A 21,423-nucleotide genomic window follows, 5' to 3' on the forward strand; every position below is an offset into this window, starting at 1 on the left:
CACATAGCCCGGACAATGCAACTTAATCCTCAGCCACGGCATCTCTTGCTATTCTGATAATCCCATCCTGCCACAGTTCTGCCAAGGCTCTCAACACTTACCTAAAGTAACCCATAATATTCCAGTACTGAGACCCCCACACAGTCCTTCCACTCACCTCTGTAATTAAATTTGCCCTTCCCAGATGCACTCAACCCTGCCAGTGCAGCTCCCTCCTCACCTGCAGCGTCCCTCCTTTTGAAGGATTGGGGAAATCTATCCCTACAAACACACCACACTCATTGACTGAAGCACCCTCTGCTCTTTCCCCTCTCTGCTGCACCATTGAACATACATAGAGATTTGCAAACTGCGCACATGCTGCTGTTCCAATACGGAGATCCACCCATAGCTTTGTCAACCTACAGCAATCTTGATCTCCAGCCAACAGACCGCTCACTTTCTCTCTCACGTTCTGCATGGAGTTCGACATTCCCAATGGCATAGGGATTTTTCCATAAGGCACGTCTTGTACTCCTTTCTTGTTAGCTGGATAGGCGTGTGGAGCAAAGGTCAATTAACCTGGCTGATCCTCCCTCCCTCCAACTGAAATAGAACTGTGTCCACCCAGTGCACTCCAGCAACACCCTAGCTGATTGGCTGTTTGTCCTGTGCTTAGAAATGCACCTGCAAACTTCTCATTGCGATTTGTGTATTGAATTCACGAGGGGAATTCATCTGCACTCGGAAACATTTGTTTGCTCCGTACCCACGTGAGGCTATGGTTGGAGTATTAAGTAAGCCCCATGGTCAGAAAACATCCATTGCAGCGTTATACATTCATGCTGCATCATGGCTGGACCCAGGCTCGGATTTCCCTAGAATATTGCCCCTGATATCAGTTGATTATGTGGTGAAGTAAGATTTTATTGTGTTAGCTTGGCGGTACGAGGGAGTATTTGTGGTCATTTTGGTGCAGTTGAAGATTTTATTTTGGACTGAGTTTCCCTCTGCGAGAAGTGCCTTTGCTACTGGGCACAGTTGGTGATTTTAAGCCAGATAGGGCCCACATTCTAGATATCCTCGTCAATCATGAAGGCAGGTATAGGGGAACATTTTTTTTGCATAACGTTGCTAGTTAATTGCGGAGAGGTGAATGAAGTATTTGGATATTTAATAGCAGCACAGTTCGTACTACGGATCATTTTTTTCAATGATTACCTACATTAAGCCCCCTATGTGGCATATCGACTGAACAAATAGAATGCGTTCATTATAATGACATGCAGTTACTCATATTTAGCTTCACAACCGTATTGTTTTTTAAAACATATTTTATTAACTTTTTCCAGAAGTCACCCATACACTACAGACGATTTCCCCATTTCCCACTCTCGCAGGTTCCTTTGTTCCTTTGTACATCATCAAACTCTGCCTTCATCTCATTATCAAGCATGTCACGGTTTACCAGACATTGTATTGAATTTACAATTTGTCACATGCCTTCTCTCATAGTCCGGTGCAAGGGAGCGGGATGCTCGTACCATTCCAGTTCTCCCATGTTATTACAATTGGTGTAAATTCCCTCAAGTGAATCAACAGCAGCAGGTTCCAGCGGCGGCTGGCATTTAGGAAGATTGGGGGAGGGGAGGCAAATGGGTGGTGGGTGGGTGCATGCAAGCATAATGAGTGTAAATAAAAAGAAAAAATAACCACTTACCTTGCTTGCTGCACGACTCCGTCATGCTCCTCGCTCCGTGTTGTGCTCTGTCTCCTCAATTCCTCTAACCAATCCTGGTGCTGCTCTCATGCTGGTATAGAGCAGCTGGCTGGACGCTGTTTCAGACCCTGGAGGCCTGTGCTTGGTCTCCACCCAGCTGTCTCAATCAGCTGGGTGAGAGAGCTTCAAAGTGCGCATTTCAGTTTGGCAGGCACATGACAGCCGGCCAAAGTGACATGTGCACCCTGAAGCATCCAGCCAGCCACTGCTCCTGTCCTCTGCTGTCAATCGGCAGCAGAGGACACACCTAGCATGTCTTTGGGCTCTGGACTGGCGCTGCTGTAGCGCGCACAATGGAAAACAAGCATTGACATAGCCAATAGGTCTCGCTTTTGGGACCTTATAAGTATTTAGTTATACAGCACAATATCCTTGGTGCAACAATATCAACCGTTGCATGGCTAAACACTTATAAGGTCCCAAAGGCGAGACCTATTGGCTATGCCAATGCTTGTTTCTGATGTTAGGAGTGAGGTTGCTCCTTTTATTATTTAGTAGCATGGTTGATTTCTCTTAAGCGGTGATAGGTGTACAGGTGTTTGGTATGTTTGTGTTATTTTTGGGCTGTAGAGTGACCACAACTGTGTTTCTGGTTTTGCTAGATGTAATTTTTTATATTTATTATTGTACTTTTCACCTTGATGATAGTTGTTTTTGTCTTTGCTGTTGACTGTCTTGATTCATTGTTAGAGTTGTAACAATGTTTGTGACTGTTACTGTGGTTCTGTAACATTTGTCTTTGGTTTTCATCATTCTGTTTCTTTTTCTTTTTGACAGTTCAGGATCCTAAGCGGCAATTTTCTTATCAGCAGCTGAGGAAGGTCTGGGGTCACGCCTGGCATACAGTCCGTACACTGAAGGAAGATTGTAACCGACTGCAGCAGGGACAACGATCAGCCTTGTAAGGAAGTCTATTGATTGGTTACATTGAAAACATTAAACTCTTTCCAAGGCATATGTCCTGAGAGAACACCTTAGATTTCTGACTTACCTGGAAAGAAGTTCATGTTGGACAATTTATGGCTTTTGGTAGTATTTGCATAGCTTGAGGAAGCAGTCTCAAAGCAAGCGTGAGGGGTTGTTTTTTTGTAATTACGTGGTACATAGTGGGTGCGTACATGGCTCTTATAGAGGCACTTTTTTATTAAAAATGAGAACAGGACATGGAACAGTACGAAGGGGTGTACAAGGGTTAAAAATGTGTTTCTGAAAGTGATTTTATGGCTTATGTAGGCATGAATTCATGACCTGTAGGGGGACCATTTCATGGGACTAGTGTGGAAACATTTGTAGTTTATATAAGAAATATTTGGCTCTTGAGAGCATATTCATCTTCATAGTGGAAATTTGTAATATTCATTGTTTGCATTTTCATTATGGGAAAACTTCACGACAGTTTTGAAGATTTTAATGATGACATTAACTTTAATTACATTTCTTGGTATTATGGCCTCCCTTTTATAATAGAAGGAAGAGAGTTTAATGATCCACTGGTGCATTGAAATGTCTTACCACAACATAAGAAATGTTTAATACATCTGTGAGGTAAATTTTATGTAAACCGTATACTACTATTAGATAAGATTTGTGGTGCAGTCAGTGGAATCATTTCCTATTTATAGCGATTTCATGGTTACTACGGGGTGAAATATCGAGCTTTTTCGTGGAGATCCATAAGTTCTTTGTGTCATAAGATTCGAGACCATGAATCCTGTGAAGTATTTTCACGTTTTATCTGAATGTCATGCTCCTTTTAGGACAAAGTAATGGCTTGCATGACATTAATATGATTGCTTCTATAGTCCATATCATGGCTTGGTTATAGGTAATTTCATGACTTGTGCGAGGTGCGTTCATAATTGTCCTGTTTTGTGATTCTGTGCCCCCCTGAAGGGTAGTTCTTGATCATTGTATCTTCATTAATATTCTCATCACAACATATTCTCCATCACAACATCGCCGAAAAACCTATTTCATTCCCCAAAAATATTTTTGTCAAAAATAACTATTTCAAATATGTTAAGACTGCATATCCAAATATGTCCTTTTTGATCCCAATAGAGTTAAATTAAACTGTTAACTCGCCCAGGAAGTCATTTTGACTCACCCGTAAATAAAGAAATGTGGCCACATAGGCAGCAGTCCAAATAAGTAGGCATTTCACACTGTGGTTTTAAGACATGGTGCTGCTCCAGAATACAAGCTGGCAGTATGGAGGCAGCTAGCGTCCTTTAAGTTTTTTTCAATATGTATCCAGGCCCAAAATAGTAAATCTTGGGTTCTTTATTTTTTTCACTACCATTATGTCTTTTTAAACCGCTTTGTTTTATGTCGTCAAGTAACTGACTTTTTTAAAATTTATTTTTTATGTTATTTCTTTTACTAGGCTTTACCCCATGACTTTTCTTTTCACTTGCCATTGTTTCTTTTATAGCAGAGTTTCCTGTTGTGTGCAAGAATGCATGTCAGATAGTGTCGTTCTGTTCTTCCTTGCAATAAGAGTTTCTCTGCTTACTTGAAAGGAATTTTAACAGGGAGGAATGTATGTAGTGTTTAATCAGCTTTGTTAATTAATGGGCTCCTACAGACTGTCCTTCAATGGAAGAACTCGGCACAAACTAAGGGACCAACCCATCAACCAAATAACCTTGCTATCCTACCCTCAATACCACCAGGTGTTCTCTTGTATTTTAGTGCATTCTTCGAATCTTCTTGCAGCTACTATAGGGGCTTCGGCATCAAGAGTTCATCAATATAGGGTTGTTCTTGGGCGTTTTGCTAACACTAAGAAAACCTCAGTAGGTTAGGAGTCTCTTCCACCAAGAGAGTCTCAACATTGGGAAACCCACCATTGTAAAGGAACCACTAGAATGAAAGAGTCCTCTATGCTGTTAGTACTTTTACTGCAGGGAGCTCTAATGTACTTCTAGACTTTGTTCCAAAAGCCAGCCAGAGAAGTCATGAAGTTGCTGCTGAAAGGGCTGGAGGTAATCAGTGTCTGTAGTTCACAATCAATGGAAAACTCACCCTGAACAGAGTATTCCATGAATATGCCACCTGTGACTGAGATCTGATAATCATTACCTTCTTTTGCATCCAGGGTCTCCATTTACCAGATATATGTTCATAATCTGACAGGTCATTCAGCTGTTGAAAGGCTTCTCAAGAACAAGCGTCCAAAGATATAATAATTTATTTTTAATGTATATACTCTTCCATTATATAGCACTTCATACTTCACCTCAGCCATTTCCATGTGATGTAAATAATAGGTGTTAACATTACCCACTTCAGTGTTACTTCAAAATGATGGAAAGCTTTTGTTGGCCATGCCAAGATTTTTACACGTGACCTGCAGATCACTATAAATGTCAGCAGTCCGTGGTGAACTCACTTATCCACCTTGTCTGATTAATTGGCTCTAAACATACTGGTGACATTTAGGAAACATCATTACTGATTCTATTATTGCTACAAGCCTGCAGTGACTTCAGGGTTTACTGGGCACATCCTAAAAAAGGATAAATCCTGGTTTTAGTTTGTTTTGCTCTCGTGTTTGTTACACTGTTATTTTCAATCCTACTAGAAAATTACTTCTTCCAGGACAGGACGTTCTCATACCTTGCTAGATGATGTCCATCCTCACCATACAACCGGCCGTCAAGACACTGTACTTTGTGTAATGTCATTATATGTGAATAATGCTGATTTCTTTATTCGCTTCCTAAAGACAGCATTTGATCAGACAGGTAACATTTGTCATGCTAAGAAAGTGTCTAGTTTGCAAATTGCTGTGTGGGCAACTTCCATGTTGAAGCTTGTGTGGCATACGAGTGACTATAGAAGGTTAGATGGTTGATTTATGTTTTGAAAGGCCATAGTCTTGGGTGTTATTTTCTCTTCCATGCAATCCATCTGTGGTCCATCAACTAGGGCTTTGAGATCCAGCATAAGAGCCTGAGTCCTTGACCCTCTATAGTAAGGATAAGAATATATGGAAGGTATAAACCGTCTTTTTCCATTTGACAGTGATCAGATGAATCACAAATGCAGTGCCACAACCCTCTCGGATGGGGAACAAGATGGGGTTCCAATTCTTTAAAAATTATGCTAACATCAGGCAAATAAATATTTCTCATGTGTTTGAGCACTCTCTCAGCCCACTAGCCTTGAGAATGCCTTTAAGTCACAAATAGTGAAACGAATTGGCTGTTCCTCATGTTCAAGAAGTGTTAATCTGTAAGGAAACATTCTACAACTGCTGTTTTAAGAAGAATAAAGATTAAATCCACTTAGTTGAGAAGAATAAAGACCCACCTTCCTTTTCAACCTTTCTGATGGGCATTATTTTCACAGATTGGTATTACTGATTGTGCTGCTGCAAAGATTCTCAAAACTATGTCCATTAATGATTAATTCTTGTTGTCTCCTCCTAGTGTCTTTAATTTGAAATTTACAGAACAGTGATGCAATCCATACTGTTCTAATATATAATCTGTCCTAAAAAATATTGAAAAAGAGAACACCTTTTAATATATCATGCATTCAGTCAGTCCTATGCCCGCATTTTAGTCAAGATTAACAAAGCCCTATCATCGATAAATTTATATAGAAACCTAATTATTAAAGGCTTCTTTATTGAACACACTGTAGACGTAATTTAAATCTCTGGGTGCTATGTTGTTGACACATTATTTTCTCGAAGCAATAAATATATAGTACATTCTATACCCATAAATGGATATATGAATGACTATAGACCTAGCACTGATGTGTAATCTTCAGTTGAGTTACCAGACCTGCCAGAAAAAAAATCACAAATCTCTGAGATAATCAATAACTCAGACATTAAATAGATCATACTCTGTAGTTTGCCAACAGAGGTGGAGATTATTCCAAATTCTTCTTGCTAAAAAGATTGAAGAGTGTGACACAATGCAAACATATGAACCTGGTCTGCGACTGGTGAGCAACACGAGTACAATGACCACCGGTTCTAGAGTTAGTATTCCAATCACCAGGGTTATATAAAAAAATCAAAGGGTCCACTAATGTTGAAGTAAAAATTTATATCGGTCAAACACAGAACACATTATAAGTGAATCCATGAACGTATTCTATTGTATCTCTGTGGCTAACCACTTTGATGAATTCCTGGTCCTATTGGATTGTTCGTTTCCAAGATTGGAAGCAAAGAGATGGTAAAAGATAAGCTTTGGAATAAGGACAGTTAAATAAGTGACAAAATTGCAGGGGTCCACTGGGCTTGCACATCACAGTTTGGCAAATGTATGTAATCTTGCAACTGTAGGTATTCTAGAATATTAAACAGGGAATTCCAATTTATTTAGGGAGCTTGTCTAAGGGAGTTTAATATACTAGAATGAAATAGTTGATGCAAAAACTATAGTTGTGATTTAGATGTGATGAATCTCTAGAGAGGTGCAAAATGCCAGATGGTGCTGGATTTTCCATAAGGGAGAATAGCCATGAAATCTCAGGCTCTAATATTGTATGCATATGTCATCCCATATGCAGTAAACATAGAGAAGGCCCTTGAATTTGACGTATCTGGTGTCATCAGGAAAAGTATGAACAAAGTAAGAGGCTTGTTAAAATAGATATTCATAAAAGTCTGAATTCTGCAGATTTCTTGCGCAAGCATAGCAGGTTGCTTCCCTGAAGATGTCCAGTAGTAAATCAGGCTTCTGTGTCAGAACATTTAAATTGTTAGTTAGCAGTGTCAAGTAGATTAAAGAAAGACTGGAGTACTTAAATAAGTAACACTCAAAAAAGGAATTGTTGATAACAGAACCATTTTAATCGGATTCGCCCAGCCCAGCATAGTCTTGAATGGGTGTTTCCATTTATTTAAAAGCAGACCTCCTACCAGATAGCAACCACATAATTTCAGAATATTGTTTTTCAAGTTTCTCGATGAGTCATGTCCTAAGTTATTTCACTTTATTGACTGAATACAATTCTTGAGCTCCTTGTAAATAGCAGCTGAGCATCGGAGAAAGCTTTCAGATATCTAAAAATGAGTTCCTGGTTCCCTATTGTTTGATGGTGCCTTGTTTAATGTTGTGTTAGCTTTTCTTAACATCTCTTAAGCTGGGACTCTTTGTAATAGTATTGATGCTCCTTCATCAGGAATCGTCGCTGCAGACTTGAGATCTGCAGTTCAGTCATTGGATGCGTCTTTAGTCATGGCATGAGATTAAGCATTGGCCTAGACAAATAGGCCGTCTTCTCACCAGACCCTAACAGTGAACCCATTTACAACAATATAGCTGTGGCAGAAATCAGTAAAGAAGATACATCCAAGATCACTATTAGCAATTACACAGTCCCGCACAGCCCTCGAGACTAAAATAGGGGAGGTAGGTTCTGAGGTCTTACCCCTCCGCCAGGACCTGCGCAACGCTACGGAGCGCATTGCAGCGGCTGAAAACAGGGTCTCTGGAGTGGAGGACTCGGTCAGTACATTGCAAAAGAAAGTAGCATAGTTGGAGACCCTCACTAGGGGCCTGGCATCTCGTGTTGAGGATACGGAAGGGAGGGCACGGAGAATTAATCTGCGTTTTGTGGGGTTCCCGGAGGGCTGTGAGGGGGGGAACATGGAACAGTTCTTGACGAAATGGCTAGTTGGTTGGCTTCCCCCAGAAATCATGTCTTATTGCTTTATCATTGAGAGGACGCATCGGGCCCTTATTCAGAAGCCGCCACCGGGAGCACGAACACGACCAGTCATAGCGAAAATTCTAAATTATCATGATCGGGATGCTATCCTGAAACACGCCCGCCTTAAGGAACCATTGCATTTTGACAATCCTTATATTTCCAGACTATACTCGCCTGGTTCAGCAGAAGCGCCAATCCTTTATGGCGACGAAGGCCCGCCTACGTGACTTGAAGCTGCCCTATGCTATCCTGTATCCTGCCTAGCTGAGGGTGGTTTATCAGTCACGGACGCTGTTTTTTGATTCCCCCGAGGACGTCTTCCAATGGACAGATGAGACAGTACGGGTGCGTTCGCATACACCGCCAAGACTAGAGTCCGACTCATCAACGAGTGAATCCACTCAGAAGCCACCTAAACCTAAAGTTAAAGGGAGCAGGTGCTCAAGATCCGGACGCCGCTCGCAGTTCCATGATGATGTCAGTAGATCGGCTTCGGTGCCCCGCTCGGGGAAGCCGGCCCGTAACTTCTTCGTGACTTTCATAGTGGACAAACATACATGCATATTTGTTTAAGCCGTCGATGCACAAGATCGGACTACTATCCCCTGTCGGCCTTGCTGTCTGGGGGCCAGCCCGGGTTTCATGGGGGGGTTTTTGGGGATCCATTGGCGGAGGTAGACCGGTGGCTCCCGTTGGGGTCGCCATCACCGCAACAGATATTTCAGTGGTTTTGAGGTATTGGGGTGGGGTTGTTTTTGCTCACTATTTGCAAGTTTTCTAATCTTATTTCAGATGTCTTTTGCTCTAATCTTTACGTTTTGAGGGATTGTTTTGATTTCACTGCACTGTCATCTTGCTGCTATGTGCCGCTGTGGAGGAGTGTGGCTCAATGGTTAGAGCGGCAGATCCTGAAGCAGAGTTCTGGCCAAGGACCAGGGTTCGATTCCCGCCTCGGCGGGGCTCGGGCTCAATTTCCTCGGACCTGTCTATTCTCGCCTCGGTGCCTATTCTAATCACGGGCCCCACGCTGCAACTCTGGGCAATAGCTTGCTTAGCCTCCACACCGGCCCCAACAGCGCTAAGGATGCCTGGCTTCACCCTGGGGGTGCCCAGGAGTGGACACTTCACAGGGAAAGCCAGGAGGGGTTCCACAGCGGTATGAGTATCAGCGCCAGGAAACCGCAAAGGCGACACCGCAAGGTGGCCGTCTGGTGACAGTGCGCTCTATAAGTACCTTGACATTTACATTTACATTTACATTTATATGTCGCCGCAGGTTCTGCTCATTGTGTGTACTGTTTCTCTAGATGTCCACCCCTGCTGTTAGCCCATGGCCTACTGCCGGGGCCCTTAGGTTGTGAGTTGGAATGTTAAGGGGGCATTGGCTAAAGTGAAGAGGGGGGTTATCCTTCATCAGCCAAAGCGCTACCAGGCTGATATTTTTATGTTGCAGGAGACACATTTATTGGGGACCAAGGCCCTGTGCTTACAGCGATATGGGTATTTTCAGATTTTCCACTCTGGGTTCATGAGGGGCTCCTGTGGGGTGGCTCTTCTTATTCATCGCAGGGTCCCATACGTTCACTCCAAGACGTGGGCGGACACCCAGGGGAGGTATTTTTTATCCAAGGATTCATTTATGAGGAACTGGTTGTGCTGGGTAGTGTTTCTGCCTTCCTCCTCTGTCCTGGACATTGACCGAACGCATTATGACTTTGTGGGCAGATGTTCCGGATGGAGTGACGGGAGTGGGTGGTGACTGGAATGATGTGATGGATGGGGTTCAGGATAGATGGCGACGAGGGGGAACGTCAGCCGCTGGTCAAACAACTAAATTATCCTCCTGGTGTCGGGTCTGGGCTGGGTTGACTCCTGGAGACGGCAGCATGCGGAGGAGCAGGGTTATACATATTTCTCTGTGGTGCATGAATCGTTCTCATGGTTGGACTATGTCTTTGTACCGGCTGCGGTGGCTGGGAGAGTAACGGATGTGGAGATCCTTCCCAGAGGTCTATCGGACCACTCCCCAGTCGCACTCATGCTACGCTTCGGCCCTGCGAGGCCACCTTTTTGTTGGGGTCTTACCCCTGGCATCTGCAAGATGACCAGTATAGGGATCATTTGGGACAGGCCACTGATCAATATCTGGATCTTAATGTGGGCTCGGTGGCGAATGCTGCACCGCTATGGGAAGCGATGAAATCTGCTATTCGGGGGGTGGACATATCTTATTGCTCCGCGGCACGGCGGTCTAAGAAGGAGTTCCTGGTGCACTCGGAGCCTCACTTGTTGGAATTGGAACGCGCAAGTAGGGAGGATGGGGTTGCCCTGGCGCGTTGACAGTTATTAGTGGCGAGACAAATGAACGCGGACTTATTGCTGGATGAGGCTCGTTTGGCATGGCTTGCGTCCCGTAGTAGGATCTATCAATGGGGCGATGAGTCCAGTTCTTTGGTTCTCCCTGGGCTTTTGGGGCAGGATGGGAGAGCAGTGGGTGATCCCGCAGTTATTGCTGAGAGCTTTGCGCACTACTATGCCGATTTGTATGCCCCACGGGAGTCCTTGTCAGAGGACATGGTCCGCCGATTTATTTTAGATTTTCTGCCCCAGTCTCTCTTTCCGTTGAGGTTAGTGCGGAATTGGATCTCCCACTCACGGTGGAGGAACTGGGCACGGCATTAGGGGAACTTAATTCTGGGAAGGCCCCAGGATCCAACGGATTCCCCTGTGAGTTCTTTAAGAGATATTTTTCTAAACTGGGACCCCATCTCCTTCGGGTTGTGGAGGAGGTCCGGGAGCATGGATGCCTTCTAAGAGACTGGAGACACGCCGAGGTGGTTGTGTTCCAAAGGCCGGGCCGTCCTCCGGACCAACACTCTACATAACACCCCATTTCGCTGCTAAATATTGAGGCCAAGATTTTGGCCAAGGCCTTGGCCGCTCGCCTTTGCTCCCATATCACCTTGCTTGTCCATCTGGACCAGGCGGGCTTCGTGCCTCAACGGTTGACACGGCACAATATTCGGCGGGCGCACATCGCTATAGACTTGATTCGGAGGCTGGAGATGCCAGCGGCTCTTCTCTTGACTGATATGGATAGGGCTTTTGATTCCTTTAGTTGGACGTATCTCTTTGCGCTCTTGGATAATTTGAATTTGGGCCCACGTTTCTTGGCCTATTTTAAACCTCCTTATACACATATCATGGCATTGGTCCGGGTTGCGGGAGCTGCCTCCTTCACGTTTCCTATCGGGCGGAGATACCCGTCAGGGGTGCCTCCTGTCGCCATTTTTTTGCCCTCGCGATGGAGCCCCTGCGAGTTGGGTGCGGATCAACGCACAAGTGGCGGGCTTCGAATGGGCAAAGGGACTATCGGACCGTATCACACTCTACGCGAACAATGTTCTTTTCATATTGACTGACGTCAATAGGACGGGCCCTAGATTGCTGCGTATTATGGAAATATTCGGGGAGCCCTCCGGTCTATTTATGAACGCAAGTAAGTCTGTGCTGTGGACATTAGGACGTCCGGTAGAATTGGATACCTGGGCCTCTGCGGTGCAGGTCACCGCGGTCGGTATGAAATATCTGGGGGTTTTCTGTCTGATTCTTTGGGGGAGTTCTGAGATCGTAATGTTGCATCGGTTTGAGCGCGAGTGCGCGACAAATTGAGAACATGGTCTCATGCCCCTTTCTCTTCCAGGGCGGTCGGCCATCTTTAAAATGGTTTCGTTGCCGCATTTGCTATACCAGCTACAGAATCATCCATTCCCTTTTAGGCCCTCTTGGTTCCGCCAGGTTAAATCGGTCCTGGGACAGTTTCTTTGGGCAGGAAGGGCACCCAGGGTGACGCTACGGACGTGTTTTCAGTCCACGTATTGTGGTAGGCTGTCAACCTCGTTTATCCAGTCCTACTATGTGGCCTCGCAACTCCTGATATTGAACGAATGGTAGTATGAGGATCACTCTGATCCTACATATGCAGTGGAGCGGTGCCAGATGGGATCCTATTCCGTACATACGGTCTTATATTCGGCTTCTATCTGCAAGACACTTCCGTCTGCCACAAGGGTGGTTTTCCACGTGTGGAGGCAGGCCCTGCGCAGGATGTGGTGGTGGGGCAGGCTGACACGAGAGACCCCCCCCTTTGGTCCAATGGTAGACTGCCACAACTTGCAGGCTTGGGGGGTTTCTGAGACTGGGATAACATTGGGATCTCTACTCTAGGGGACGTTATGCGTGGCACGGTCTTAAAATCTTTCCAGGATCTCCAGAATGAATATCAGATGCCGAAAACACAATTTTTAAAATACTTACAGTTTGGACACGCCATCCTTCCCACCATTGCGGGGTTGGAGTCTCTTCCTGAGTTCAGTCCTGTTGAAGCTAAAGTATTTATGGGTGACCTACTTGATCATAAAATTTCCAAGAGATATCAAACTCTGGTGACAAATTGCCCCACCACTTTAGATAAACTTAGGGCGAGGTGGGAGGATGACCTTGGTCCCCTGGATGAGGAGGACTGGACGGAAGCGCTTGCGTCCAATCGAGGAGCGGCAATAGCCATGCGCCTTCGGCTGATCCAATTTAATTATATTCACCGTGTATATTATACTCGCATCAGGCTGTGGAGGGCGGGCTTGATAGAGACCCCAGTGTGCCTACGATGTGGCTCTGCGGATTGTACCCTGTTTCACAAAATTTGGCAGTGCGCGGTGCTTGAAAGGTTCTGGCGGGGGGTTTTTGACATGCTTTGCTGAGGTCTTGGGGTGGGAGCTCCCGTACTCCCCTAAATTGGTGCTGTTACATATAATGGAGGGGGTGGGGGAAATCTTTTTAAGCGCCATCTGATGCTACTGAGCTTTACGCTGGCTAAGCGGGACGTTGCCCGTCAGTGGAAGGCTGGGGCTCCACCTCGGCTCTCGGCTTGGAAAAATGGTTTAGATTGTAATATGGGTCTGGAGGTTCCTATCTTTAAGGCACGAGGGTGCCCGTTGAAGCATTTTAAGATCTGGAAGAGGTGGGTGACGTATCAGGGTTTGGACCTAGAGTCCCCTGCCGTGAGGGACGTGGCAGTTGAGGGTTAAGTGGGGCAGGAGTTGTGGTTCTGGACCTCTAAGGTCCTGCGGATAATGTTTCTTCATCTGCAGGCAAATCTGTGTTATTCAGTGTGATGCGAAGACAGTGCAGGGGGGGATTTGTTTCTTTATTATTTCAGTTTTTGCATAATGTATATATTAAAATTCAACGCAATATGTTATGTGTTACATGTGGCAGTCTGTCTCTGGGTTACAGAGCTCTGCATTGTATTTGACGATTGACATAATAAAAACTGTTGTTAAAAAAAAAAAAAAAAAAGATCACTATTAGATCTTCCAGAAAAGAAGCACATGGTATTAATACGTTTTAACATCTTTGGATTATTCAAGTCTTCACCAGCCAAAGTGGAGTTAGATATATATGATAGTACTAGATTCAGAGAGACGGACTCTCCCAGATGAGTTAGAGGGGAAGACCGACTGAGCTCAAATTGAAGCTCCAGAAATTCCACTATGAAGGGGCCAGACGTCAAGAGCTGATATAAAAATGTCAGGAGCATTGTGATCCCTTTCGATAAGCATGGTTGGTGGTTCTGGTAGCAGCAGCTGAAGATTGTATTGCTTCAGACTTTGTCAGGAAACCGAGCAGAGGAGGGCATATGGGCTTAAACGGAAAAAAGCTGCAGTGTCTGTCCCTTTGTGCATAATGTGGCATTCAGTGATCTCCCCCAGTACAACTTATGTGTTTTTTGTTATGACCCCCTTCCCTTTTCCACACACTGCTTAGATAGTTCAGCTACAGCAGCCTTTCTGTTACAAGCTAAGAGCTTAGAACCATCATGCCTGTGCCCCCATTACAAAAGTGGAAAATATATTCCAGCTAAATGTAATAAATCTTGACGTGCAGTAAGGATCAGAGCCTCCCAGGATCTTCATATGAATGGAAATTACCCTGAGTTTTCTTTACCAACAGACATAGCTAAGCAGAAAAACAGGGCCATGTACACCAAACGGTGCTTAGAGCACATTAGAAGCAAAGTAATTATGGAAGTCAGTTGTCTAGGTTGACTCTGGTGATCTCTTAAGTACAATATAAACAAATCTCGGGTGAACATCCAACACAAACACTCATCTACAGTTTTGCCTACCACATTAATTGAAGTGATCTGCTTTCCCTTATGCCCCTGATATCATAATATAATTCACCGCAGATACTGTGGGTGCTCAGTGTTGCGTCTCTTCCATGGTCATTTGGAGGCGAACGGGCTGATAGTGAAGACAGAAAGGAAAGAAAATGACAACTTAGAGCATTGGTGCACTGGGCTATTAGAACTGTAGTAAGAGTGATAAAGTGTTCCACGCTTTAGTGCTCTCAAAGTCTCCAGCCAGCCCAAGAATTGGAGTGGCAACGCATGGCGTGGGACTGAAGGATAGCTGTTTTCTGGGATCATCATTGGGCTGTGTCACCAAGAGAGGAAAGAAGACAGAGATGTGGGGCACCTCCATCCTGCATTCAGCACCTTCTCAGTCAGCTCACAGTAACTCTTGGAGCTCCATAAGCAGGCCTTCCGGGGAAGCTGCTGAGTGAGAGCCACACAGTTAAGATCAGCAGTAGCACCATAGAAGCTTAGGCATACTGGTACGTACTGGCTACATTTCTGTCTGCCATGTTTTCGAAGCCCATATATTTCTCTTCAACATGTGTTCATACTTCAATCTCAGAATGTTGGAAGTGACATATGTCTGTTTAAATGGGTGAGGTTCAGCCTTGTTTAGACCTTCACTCTGGAAAATTGCCCCAGACTGATAATATGACAATAGTCTACATTTTGTGTGGTGAGAATAGTTTTTTCACAGAAAGCTTTCTACCATAGGCCTGACTTTACAGTAGTGCCTATGCTTACCCATTTCCATAATGAAGGTTACCGGAGTTCTAGGCAAGAGTGAGTGAGGTTTTCATCTACCATGTATGACTGGTAGTTTCTTGCCATGAAGTTTCAGAAGATTGTACTTCAGCTTATGGAATCCTCAACAGTTGAGGATTCAGACAGAAAATCACGTACTGATCTCTGCAGGGTCTCAATTTTCAGTATTTGTCAAATTGATTAACTTATAAGGATTTTAAAAGTATTTTTTTCGAAGGAGAGTTGCATCTATTTTCCAAAGATTTTTTTCTTCTTGTGCCATGTCCTCCGTCTCCAAATAACTAATAATTCATCCAATTAGCTACAAGAACTCTCTGCTGCAATATTTAAAACATCAGGGAGCGAAAAGCGAATTGGTAGGGCCAACATTGTTGTAGCAGAAGTTCCTCCTCTATCAAGGCCTGCATGGAAAATTCTGCTAAGTTCAGAGTTCTTTGCTAATGCAGGGGAGTCCTCTCCACCAATGTGGCTATACCCACAATTGCAGTTGACACTTTGGTGGATTAACTGTTTGGTGAAAAATCCACCAATGACTTGTCAGTGCAGGTGAAAATTATATAAGTAAATGTTGGCACTAGAGGCCCCAATTATCAATACCCACATATTTAATCTATCTAACTTGCTGTGGGTGTTTCTTCCATGTTAGGGACACTGTGCTTCTTTTTCAGTGAAAGTCTACTCTGTGGACTTTGATAATAACTGTGCCAGACCTGGTGCTTGGTTAACCACTCTAAAATGGGTGGTTGATCAATCCCCATTATCTGTGCTCATTGTTGGGCATTGGCTTAGCTGAAAGGGTTTCCTCTGGAGGAACATCTGCCACCCGCAGTGCTCTATATAGGAAATGTGCTGCATGGGGCACCACCCACCAGTAGCTTTTAGCCATTCTAGTCAAATGTTTTCTTTATTGAGTTTTGATTGGGCACAGCATTATACAGTGTCACCAATCTGCAACGGGATCATCAGCAGTGTACATTTAAACGCTAGTGAGTCAAACAGTTTCTAATGGGTTTTGACATCCCCTATTGTAATCAAATGGAAGGGAGTGGGTTACCCAGTATGTCTTTATTCTATGCTAAATTTCAGACCAAAATGGGCGGATTATAGGACAGTTCCACTTTGTATGATGGAAGTCTTTCAGCAACCCACACACTCTCCAACAAAGATCAGATGTGCTGGCAAATATCTTTTGGAGCTTTGTAGGGATTGAAGGGCAAGAAAAGATCCAGATGACCAAAGATCTTTCTTCGGATGTTAAGGGGTGATAAGTGACTGAAGTACGGGGGGGCCCTTCTTCCAGAAGGCTTTGTGGGCCAGGCACATAGCCTTAAACTGGATCCTTTGTCTGATCGGCAGCCAGTGCAGGCTCTTTAATGCCTGTTTGGCAGAGTGCTAACGAGGAACCTGAAGAAGTCTACGGGCAGCACAATTCTGTATTACTTGGAGCTTGTTGATGGTGTACTGAGGTGCTTACAGGTATAAAGCATTACCATAATCCAGGCGAGAAAGGATCAGTGCTTGGACCGTAATCCTTCTGGCGTGGAAAGGGAGAAGGGGAAGAACCTTATACAGCATTCTTAGCAGATAGCAGAAAGTTTAGCTGCCTGGTGACTGAATGAAAGAGAGTGATCAATCCAGATTCCTAGGCTCTTGAGTTGATCTTTAGGGGTCGGAGCCGGGCCTAGGCAAACTGGCCACAAGGAGGCCGGGTTAAAGACAGGAGAATTGCCCAAAAGCATGAGCTCCGTCTTATCCCCATTAAGTTTAAGGCATGATTGTTCCATCCACTTGGCAACCTCCTCTAGGCAACGGCCTAGCGTGCTAGATGACTTTTCAGGATGGTTGAGAGCTACCACGAGCTGGGTATCATCTGTATAGGAGACGATTTTTATGCCAAATGGATGGACAATTTCTGCCAAAGGTTTCAGATATATATTAAATAGCGTGGGGCTCAGGGCGGAGCCCTAAGGGACCCCGCAATTAAGAGGATACTGATCGGAGACTACATCTACCTCAAAGACCCTAAAAGAGTGACCACTGAGAAAAGATTGCAGCCACTCTACTGCCATACCAGACACTCCCAGGTTCATGAGTCTAAGGAGCAATATGGCATGATTGACAGTATCAAATGCAGCACTGAGGTCAAGAAGGATAATAGCCGCAGTGCCCCCTTGGTCTAAAATCCTTCTCGATTCCTCAGTCACTGCAAGGAGGGCCGTCTCGGTACCCATTTGGGGACGAAACCCGGTCTGAGAGGGGTATAGTAGATTATTAGTTTCTAGAAAGGCTACCATGCTGTTGTTTACATACCTCTCTAGAATCTTACTCACCCAAGGCAAGAGGGAAATGGGGCGATCGTTAGCCAGATTGTCCTAATCCAAATTAGGTTTTTTGAACAGGGCTTTAACCATCGCGCATTTCCATGCTGACGGGGCTGAACCAGAGGAGATGAAAGAGTTTACCAGGTCCAAAATTATGGGGCGGATGGTATCGGCTACCAGAATGACAGCCTGGGGTGGGGCAGGGTCAATAGGAGAGCCCGATTTTATGTGGGCCATGATGGGACCCAACGAGGCCGAATCAAGAAGGGGGAATTGTGCTAAAAGAGTATGGGGCCTTACAGTCGATTCAACAGGAACAATCATGGTGCTAGTAGATTGAGAAGGTGAAAATGCCTGATAAATCGTTTGAATTTTCTTGTGAAAAAACTCTGCCAGCGTATTGCAGTGTGCAAGGACATCACGTAATCTGGGAGGTTTCAGGGGTAGTTTGGTAAGGGTTCTGGTAATTTAAAAAATTTCTTTGGGGGAATTAGCAGTTAGAACAATTTTCTGTTCATAAAAAGTAGCTTGAGTGGCTTTAATTTCGGATTTATAAAGTTTAATAGATTCCCTATATTCCGTTTTACTAGGATCAGAGTAGTCCAGCCTCCATTTCCTTTCAAGCCGTCTGCAACGTTGTTTGAGTTCCCTTAGATTATCGGTAAACCAAGGAGCAGTTTTCGGCCTATTTGACACGAGGGCAGGTTTTTTTGGGAGTATCATATCCAAGGATCCTTGGATCCAGGAGTTGAATTTCTCATTAGCTTTCCCCAAATTAGAGTTACCCTCACAAGATGGTCTATTATTTTCCAGGACCGACTTCCACTGGCCTGTTGGGTCATCCCCATAGAATGATTGAATCGTGGTATGTCACGTCATAATTTCCACCACTGTTCCTCGGGGATATCTTCCCCTAATATAGTAGACCAGAAGTCCGTGCTGTGGTCTAATTTTATGGGATGTGTCAAAGAAAAGCGAATAGAGAAAAGAGATGGTACTGTTCGCCCCCCTCGCCTGTCTCACAAATGTTTCAATTGGGGAGAGTTCTTCTAGTGGCAGCATCGCTCACGTCTGGGTGGAGTACCCAGTCTTTGAATTGTGTGTAGTGGTTCCTCTGAGAATGTGGGAGTCCAAAGCCTCGCTGACAGTTTTCAAAGGTAAGAATATCCCAACCATAAAACCCGTCCGAGGTGGTGAGACATCCCCTCTCTCTCCAGAGATTGATAGGACCTGGCTTAAGGGCTGGGGGAAGGCGGGGTTCAAATGCATCTGGGTAAACGGAAAGGGGAACTTGGTCCAAGCCATGGAGCGATGCACGTCATCCCATGCTGTCAGGGTCGTTTTTGTGTGTTTGCGAATGTATGCATTAGGTCGTTGGTCCACTTTTTGTTTCCACAGCATGTCTGATATACATCTGCCCACGAATGCCCGGTCCATGAGGAGCCAGTGTTTGTCTAATGTCAGCGAAGACCATTTAGTGATCACCCTCAGCTGAGCTGCTTTATAATAAGTGGGGACGTCTGATATGACCAACCATCCTGCCTCCCTCACCAAACGCAGCAATTTATAGGTGAGTCTGGCTCTCTGATCCTGCCAGATAAAGGTGGTCCCTAGAGAGCGGAGTTTTGTAAAGAGTCCTTGCTCTACTTCAATTGGAAGGCCCTGAATAATATATACACAAAATGTGGCAAGACAGTCATTTTAATTGCTTGGATGTGGCCCAACCATGATAGGTATGTAGGAGCCCACCTTTTGAGGTCCGCAGTGAGTTGTCGCAGAAGTGGGGGATAGTTGGCCCCATATAAAGCAGATATATTGGGAGTGATTTTCATCCCTGAGTATGTGAGTTCTTTTTTGAACCCATTGGGAAGGGATGCTGTCCGCTAGCATCTCTGCCAGAGGGAGAGTCAATTTCAAGATGAAAGATTTGTGGAGATTAATACGGTAGCCTGTTACTTTCTTGTTCTTCTTGTTGTAGGGCCGCCAGAGAGGTCACGGTGAAGTCAGGGAAAGCAGAACATCCTCTGCTAATAGTGCCATTTTGTGGTGGTGGATCCAAAGGGGAGGCCTTGAATCTCTTTTTCCTCTCACCTTTGCTGCAAGTGGCTCTATACTGAGGGTAAATAAGAGCAGAGAACGAGGGCACCCCTGACCAGTTCCCCTCTCTAATTTAAAGAGGTCGGACCCGACCATGTTCATGACCACTTCGTGAAAGTGGTCGCATATTTAGCCTGGACCATGTTGATAAATTGTTCGCACATTCCAAATTTACGGGGAGTGTGAAAAAAGAAGAACCAATCCACCCTGTCAAAAGCTTTTCCAGCATCTAACGCCAATAGGACTGCTGGTATGTGTTTTCTAGTGGCTTTTTTGAGCAAGTGTATCACCCTCCTCAGATTTTCATCAGTTTGTCTCACCTTAATGAATCAGGACGGATCTGGGTGAATCAAATCCGGCTAGAGGTCTTCGAATCGAGATGCCAAAATCTTAGTATATAATTTAGCATCCCAGTTTAGTAAAGCGATGGGCCTATATGAAGAACAGTTGTGTGGATACTTGCCCGACTTTGGCAGAACTGAAATTAGAACTTCACTCATCGAGTGTGTAAGCCCTCGAGAAGTAACTCTGTGGCTAAATAGTGCAGTCAAATGGGGTACTAAATCAGAACAAAGGGCCAGGTGTATGACCATTGGATTTTGCGACTCTCAAATTGCGGCAAATTGTGAGTCGCCAATGCGGTTGCAAAACACTCATACATGTCAATAGCATTTGCTATTAGGAAGGGACGCTCTTGGCACGCCCCTTCCTAATAGCGAGTCGCTAACCCTCTTTTGCGAGTCGCTAATTTCAAAATAGGGTTAGTACATTGTGCCACAGTTTATACCCCTTTGCAACTGCAATAAACTTCCGTACATCTGGCCCTAAAAGTTTTATAAAATTTGGCTGTGAATCCATCCGTCCCAGGTGATATGAAGTTTAAGGGCAGAGATGGCTGCCTGGACCACGTGGTCTCAGAATGGGTTACCTAGAGTCTCATTTTGGACCTCTGTCACTTGGGGAAGAGTTATGTCATTTAGATATTGTAATTGGGCCATTATCACAGGTGGTTCAGCTGTGTACAATTGTTTATAGAAAACTCAGAATGCTGCAGCTTTGTCAGTTTCTGCCGTGGTCACTCTCCCACCTAAGTTAATGTGACCAATGTATTCTTTCTCATGTTTAACCTACAGTTGGTAAGCTAGGCGGGCCCGAATTTAAACCCAGCAGAGTGAACTCCGCCCTATTCATATATATTGCATTTAGTTTACCCACTCAGTGCGGTCACTTTCCGTTGTAAGGGGAGAGAAGAGTTTTCTTGGTGAGCATGTTCTGCTTGTTGCATTTCTCTCTCAAGTGCTAACCTATCTCAGGTTTTTTGCTTGGTTAAAGTCGGTACGAGTGAAATGCATTTCCCCCTGACAACTGTTTAAAGGCATCCCACTAATTAGAGAAGTCAGTATCCCAGGGGTCATTCACACAAAAAAGTCTCTAATAGTCTTAAGTATTTCATCTTGAAAAAGATGGTCTGTTACTAGAGAACCAGGAAAGAACCGCCTACGATATTTGGGTGTTGGGGGAAGCCCACTCCATTTTCGAGGCCACAGGTGCATGGTCTAAAAGGGCTATGGGATGGATTTCTGAGTGTAAGATAGCGT

The 21,423-nt window shown here is 44.6% G+C and overlaps 1 protein-coding gene across 1 annotated transcript in view; it reads left to right on the top strand.

Annotated features, from left to right (window-relative positions):
• The window catches only part of IKBKB (inhibitor of nuclear factor kappa B kinase subunit beta), a 432,685-nt gene that overhangs the window by 281,446 nt on the left and 129,816 nt on the right, over positions 1-21,423 (top strand). The window contains exon 13 of the mRNA XM_085634081.1: positions 2,537-2,660. Coding sequence (XP_085490207.1) covers positions 2,537-2,660 — 124 coding nt within the window. The remainder of the gene's footprint in view (positions 1-2,536; positions 2,661-21,423) is intronic.

Source organism: Triturus cristatus, chromosome 11 (genome assembly GCF_964204655.1).
Source record: "Triturus cristatus chromosome 11, aTriCri1.1, whole genome shotgun sequence".
In the NCBI taxonomy this organism is placed as follows: domain Eukaryota; kingdom Metazoa; phylum Chordata; class Amphibia; order Caudata; family Salamandridae; genus Triturus; species Triturus cristatus.